This window comes from Amphimedon queenslandica, unplaced genomic scaffold (genome assembly GCF_000090795.2).
Source record: "Amphimedon queenslandica unplaced genomic scaffold, v1.1 AMPQUscaffold_13512, whole genome shotgun sequence".
NCBI classification, from domain to species: domain Eukaryota; kingdom Metazoa; phylum Porifera; class Demospongiae; order Haplosclerida; family Niphatidae; genus Amphimedon; species Amphimedon queenslandica.
The window spans coordinates 717,886-724,089 of NW_003546252.1; the positions used below are offsets into that span (position 1 = coordinate 717,886).

The 6,204-nt window shown below is 34.2% G+C and overlaps 1 protein-coding gene and 1 long non-coding RNA gene across 4 annotated transcripts; both read left to right on the forward strand.

Moving 5' to 3' along the window:
* Positions 1-660: 660 nt before the first annotated feature.
* LOC109588584 (uncharacterized) lies at positions 661-1,324 on the forward strand. Its single transcript, XR_002188254.1, has 2 exons — positions 661-1,151; positions 1,201-1,324. It is a non-coding gene; the product is annotated as an uncharacterized LOC109588584 (long non-coding RNA).
* Positions 1,325-1,424: 100 nt separating this feature from the next.
* Positions 1,425-6,027, forward strand: LOC109588559 (uncharacterized). Of its 3 annotated transcripts, none has more exons than XR_002188249.1 (11): positions 1,425-1,786; positions 1,882-2,184; positions 2,241-2,594; positions 2,644-2,757; positions 2,804-3,516; positions 3,568-3,658; positions 3,704-3,805; positions 4,018-4,131; positions 4,471-4,527; positions 5,016-5,158; positions 5,405-5,429. XR_002188249.1 is itself a non-coding variant. In XM_020004709.1 (11 exons), the coding sequence occupies exons 1-11, from the start codon at positions 1,459-1,461 to the stop codon at positions 6,016-6,018; spliced, it is 2,847 nt and encodes a 948-aa protein (XP_019860268.1). In that variant the 5' UTR covers positions 1,425-1,458; the 3' UTR covers positions 6,019-6,027. The 3 variants fall into 3 exon arrangements, 2 of the variants coding, with proteins under 2 accessions (XP_019860268.1, XP_019860273.1); XM_020004709.1 differs by having other exon boundaries at positions 5,102-5,158; positions 5,405-6,027; XM_020004714.1 differs by having other exon boundaries at positions 5,102-5,158; positions 5,408-6,027.
* Positions 6,028-6,204: the final 177 nt, after the last annotated feature.

A 6,204-nucleotide genomic window follows, 5' to 3' on the forward strand; every position in this document is an offset into this window, starting at 1 on the left:
GCCAATGAAAAAGTGAAAATTAGCATTCAAAGAAAGTTTTCTGCTAAACAGTAGCATAAGAAGTAAGGACATTAATATGTATCAAAAAATGTAATGAAAATTAGGGGTGACTTCAGAAGTATTTTTGGAAAAACTTATGGGCTATAGTACAGGGTATTTTTCATAAATTGGTGTGTTTGTTTTTAAAATTGGCCATAACTTATTTCAAACTTAGTAATATAATTGGTTTGGAGCCATTCTTTAGAGCATGGTCTTTGACTAATTACAGAGCTGCTCAATGGCACATTGTTGCAAATTTGATTTGCCATCACCAATTTGCCAAAATTTAGCCCTCCAGTCCAAAATTTGCTGCTGTGTAGTACAATTTCTCAAACTTCCTATAGCATCAATAATGTATTGGAAAATGGGATAAAAAATAAGTGTGATTTTGAAGGCAATTTTTGGGCTATAAATAGTCCATGCTTTTTTTGAAAATTTGCTTGTTTAATAACTTTAATCAGAATTGGCTTTAGACATCAGTATAATGTATGATATTTTTCCTTAATTGGCATATTTTAAGACATCCACAAGACCATAACTCCAGAGTTGTTACACAGAACTTGCTACATTATCATAAGGACATCAATGCAGTATTTTATTTATGTGCCTTTATCTATAGGTATCACAAATTTCATCAATGAAGGACGATGATAATGTATTTAGTGAGGTACTGTTCAGATATACTGTAGAGCACTAGGTATGAAAGTCCATTTCCATTCACCTGAGCCTCGGAAGTGATTACAAACCCCACCATTAATACCCACCATTAGACAGTATCAAAAAAGTAAAGTATGGGTTCTACAACTAACTTGAAGCTATAGTTACTTTTAATTCCAAAATAAATGCTGCAAAAGGAGTTTGTATGTGCAGTACATGGAACAAGTAAGTCAAAAATTATAGCAAGAAAACGAGGGCTCAGGTCAACGTTAATGGATTATCATTGACGGTGCCATATCATTAGCTAATAAGCTACTGGATAGTAGGGTAAGTCTTTATTTTTTTGTAATTTCCGTTTTCTTGTTCTTTCTATCAAATCTCTTTCCTTTTCATGAAATTCTTTGTTATTAGCTTCACCCACGCTTTGCACAGGCAAGGACTAGGTATATACTAGGGTCAGTGTATATTGTGGCCAATCAATATTTTAATGTTTATTCTCAACAGAATATGTAAAATGCATCATTGGAAGGTACATTTTAAATTTTCATGTGTCATTTGATTATTTTATTGATCTTATTTATAATGATTATTTAAAGAAAGAGAATTATAATATTTGTTATCAGGAGAATATTCACAGTTGTCTGTTATTTGCCGTTTTGATCAATCATTCTCTATTATCTATTTTTTTTATTTTTTATTTTTAACTTAAAATGGGAGGTTAAGGCTTCAGGTTTCTCTGAGGTGTGGCCTGTTAGAGCAATCATGGCTACTCAACACAAAAAAAGTTCGTACAATTCTTTCTTGTCAGCTACTCCAACTATAAAGGAGTTAACTGAGTATGTTGATGTTAGTACTAACTGGTACATAGTTGGTACAATGCTTGACTTGGATCAGAAACGATTAAGAAGCATTAAAGAACGAGGTGGCTCTGACACTGACAAGATAATAGAGATGTTCAATCTATGGCTGACCACTACTCCTACTGCTAGTAGGAAACAGGTACTGGAAACATTGAGAAAAAAAGTAGTGGGAGAGAATACTCTTGCTGATGAATATGAAAAGCATTTGAAGGAATTACATGAAGCAACTTGTAAGCTATTATACACTAGTATTAACAAGAGCCCATGCATGATAGATCTAGTATATGCATATTGTGAGTGTCTGATACAATTTGTCTTTTATTAGATACACCGCCATCTACTGAAGCAGTTTATGTTCTTCAAAGCAATATTCAATCATTGAATGAAGCTCTGGTCTCTCCTGTACAAGTGTCTCAACTGTTATACTGTAAGGGATGTATAAGTGAAGCTACTCTGGATGAAATGGAGAGGATAGATCAGAGCAGGTCACTGGATGACAAGAAGACCACTCTATTGACTGCCATACAAGAAACAGTGTCTAGTGACTACAGGAAACTTAAAGATATTGCTACAGTGCTGTCTGATGTTGAAGAAACAAGAGATATAGCCAATGAAATAATGAGTAATGGTATGAGCATACTAGGGCTAATCTATATTTTTATTATTACCATCTATTTTTAATAGTTGAAAACATGCCTGAAGAGGAGGATCAAGTGGTTCAGTTGTTTACACAAGAGATGGGAAGTAGTGATGAAAGTCATGCTTCTAATGTATTGAGGAACAACTACAGTGCTCTCTCTCAGTCAATTACTGAACCAGTTCGTATGGCAAGGTTGCTTCATGAAGAGGTTATATCTGATGAGGCTCTGTCTCGTGTCATATCTACAAGAGGTTCTGTCTCTGACAGTAGAGCAGTTCTCCTCAAAGCTGTACGAGGTGCTGTTCACTCCAATTACAAACACCTGGAGTTGTTTGTTACTGTATTGAGGAAGTTCTCAAAGACTGCTCATATTGGTGATGCTATCTTTGAAGCATACAGTAAGTTAAGCTCAGTGGGTCTTTTCTTGAAAGCTACTTTTTGATTTAGCAAAGCATTTTAACTATTATGATGAATATTCTGAAGAGGCTGAAATTCATTTGGCAGAAATACCTGTAGATGTAATGTCAGAAGAAAATTCCCAATTAAAGTCTATGCCTACAAGTACATGTATGTCATACAATTTAAAATTTATTTGTACACTTGACAGGTTCATCACTTGATGATAAAGAAATCAATGAACATAATGACAATAAAATACTTTTTCCCCGTGATATGAGGAATAAGTTTATGAAAATGAGAAGGAAGTTTGGTTCCACGGTTCTTAAAGTCTGTCATAAATTTGTTTGCAGAGAAAACGTTTTGAATATTGATGAAATGAAGGAACTTATTAGTGACTGGTTTCCTGATCTGAAGCCTCAACTTTCTTATAAAAATACGGTTGGTGAAGTATTAAAAGTACTGAAAAGAAAGTGTAGCATCATTGATATAAGTCCCCTTGAAGATTTAGCTTCTGAATTTGACATAGAAGAGGCTAAGCCAATCATTAAGTCATTCAAAGAGGAAGCTAAGAATTTCTGCAAATCGGTATCAGTGAGTCTTTGCCTTGATGAGAAGCTACAGGCAGTTGCTACTCCGTCTCGCCTTTTATGTGAAACCGTTGTATTTGTCTTCAACTGGGATCCTGATGAACATACATTGCAGGATATCAATGACGTATTGTTTGAGTTAGAGCCACTACATAAGTGCCACATACAGATGGATAAAGTTGGTACTGGTCAATCAGTTGTAGTGGCCTGCTACTGTGCTACTGAATACACTGGCTTACTAATAATGGATGTCCTTGGTATGATGGATACATTGCAAAGGAAAGGCTTAAAGGAATTTATAGTGGGCAACTTTACTCTGTGGAATGCTACTCAGGTTAGATATTAGACATTCCTGATAATTTTATTATTTTCCCTGTATATTCAGGTAGTGAGTAAGAATACAGTGGTGACAGACATTCTAGTACAGATTAATGACTTAAAAGCTGCTTTAAGAGACAGAGATGAAAAGATAATGGGTAAGGGACACTTGTGTATCCTAGAATTAACTATAATTGTGATAGCTACTGAAACAGAGTTAGCAGCATTCATGGAGCTATCAGAAAACAGATTAAAAGAAATAGAAGCAGTAAAGATAGATCTTTACAAGAGCCAACGCATCAATGGTATGATTCATAGTTTAGTATCAAGTGTAATATAGCTGGTAACTTGCATGGGCAAAATTTGATGAATTTGATAGTAATTTCTGAAAAAAACCTCACCATTTATACACGTGTTTTGTGTGCTCAATGGCACACACCCACAAATGTGCCAAATTAACTGCCTATCATCAAATTTTTAGCAAAAATTACCAGATATATATATTATCATTTAATAGTGCAAAAAGAAGAAGTAATTACTGAATTAAAAGAAAAAATTTCAATACTATTCGAAGAAGTGATAGAGAAAGAAAATTTATTAAAACAATATTTGGAAGAAACAGATTCTGAAGGTATGTAGAGTTATTTCAGTCATGTAATTTTTTCACAATCCATATTGTATTGGTTCCATATACTAGTATGCAGCTTTTAAAAATTTATGATACCATTGACCCATGTAGCAGATAATGTATACTGATGATCATTTCTTGAAGCGATTTGTAGTTTGCAAAATTTTGATCCACAAGATCTGATCTGGTCCACATTTGAGACCCTATCCTAAATGTAGCACACTTGGCTCAAAGGTTATATTTTTGGCAACTCAACCATGCAGACATCCACAAGCTCAAATGATTAGCATGCTGATCTATGTGACAACTAATACTTAATTGCATTTGCATGTTTATTAACAGAATCATCATATGAAGGAGTACCAGAAGCAGATGAATCACTCGATACTAGTACATCAAGTAAATGGCATTTATTTCATGCACAATACCTGTAACTCTTTAATGTTAACTTTATAAATACACATTAAAGTTCTTTTAATTTTAATCATTGCTTGAGGCTAGTTCACAATATTACGCTAGTCCTGACGTTACGTTGATGCTGGAATAGAATCTGGTTCTATTCTAGTGGAAAGCATGTGTCTAATGGTCAAATCACCCACGCTTTTGATTAAAAATTGATGGTACACTGGCCTAAACGTCATATTGTGAACCAGCCTTTAATGAGTGTGTGTATGTGTGTGTGTGTGCGACTGTGCATGTGTATATAAGGCATATTGAATAAATTACATGTATGTATAACTATGTTATGGGATATGATCGTTTCTTGAAGTAATTTGTGGCCTGCAAAATTTTGTTCCTCAAACAAAATCTGATCTAGTCTGCATTTGAGACCCTATCCTAAATATAGCACACTTCGACTCCAAGGCTATTATTTAATTTATTTTTAGCAACTCAACCATGCAGGCATGCACAAGTTCAAATGATCAGCTCATAATATGTACATGCTGACCCATGTGACGACTTAATTGTTTAGAATCATCATATGAAGAAGTACCAGAAGCAGATGAATCACTCAATACTAGCACATCAAGTAAATGGCATTTACTTCATGCGCAATGCCTGCAACTCTCTAATGCACATTAATCTTTTTATAATTTTAATTATTGCTTAATAAGTATGTGTATGCATGTGTGTATGTGAGCATGTGCATATTGAATAAATTACATACATGTATAACTATGTTACACATGTACTAGAACATTCAATGAAGTATTGCATAAAATAAAATCATATCATTAATGAATTTCTGAATACTTGTATTGCATATTTTTATTAGTAGTACAAGAGGATGGAGAGGTGGAATGGAGTCAAGATGGTGTACACCTTCTTAATCCATCAGTAGATCAATGTATGGAGGTAATCACTAAATTGGAGGACAAGCATGAAATAATGACACTCACTGACTCTTCATCTGACAGTATACAGTTTCTAATACCAACTATACTGGAAGGAAGAACAATCAAGCGACTTGTTGTACTCTCTGCATTCTTAACACATGATGATATCCTCTCATTTATATTTCAACTATCAACCAACAAATCTTTAACAATGCTACAAATATCTAATGATTCGATCAGTGATGATGGAGTCGTTGCATTGGCACAATCACTGCAATATAATGAAACACTTGAATATTTACAACTTCAATACAATCGTGGCATCACCTCAGCCTGTGCTCAGTCAATTGCTAAACTTTTAAATAGTAACAAGACACTTACCTACCTTAATCTGTATGATACTAACATTGATAGTCATGGAGCAGTGATACTGTCAGAATCACTTCAGACCAATAATACACTAAATTTACTCTGGCTAGACAGACAACATAAAGATACTTGTTCTGCTTTACCTTATTTTGAGCAAATTAAAAACAGATTAAATTTTTGGTAGACAATAGAATTTTAGTGTTATGCAAATTTTAACTCAAAAAAGCTAGACTATATACAGTGTTGTAAACTAATCATTACACTAGAACTGCAAAGTATTATGGAGGCCGATCTTATAGTGAAGTGAGTCTGCTGGTCCGCTGGTGTCTTTGTTGTCAGAAAGGAAAGCTGAAGTGAGGTAATGTGAGAT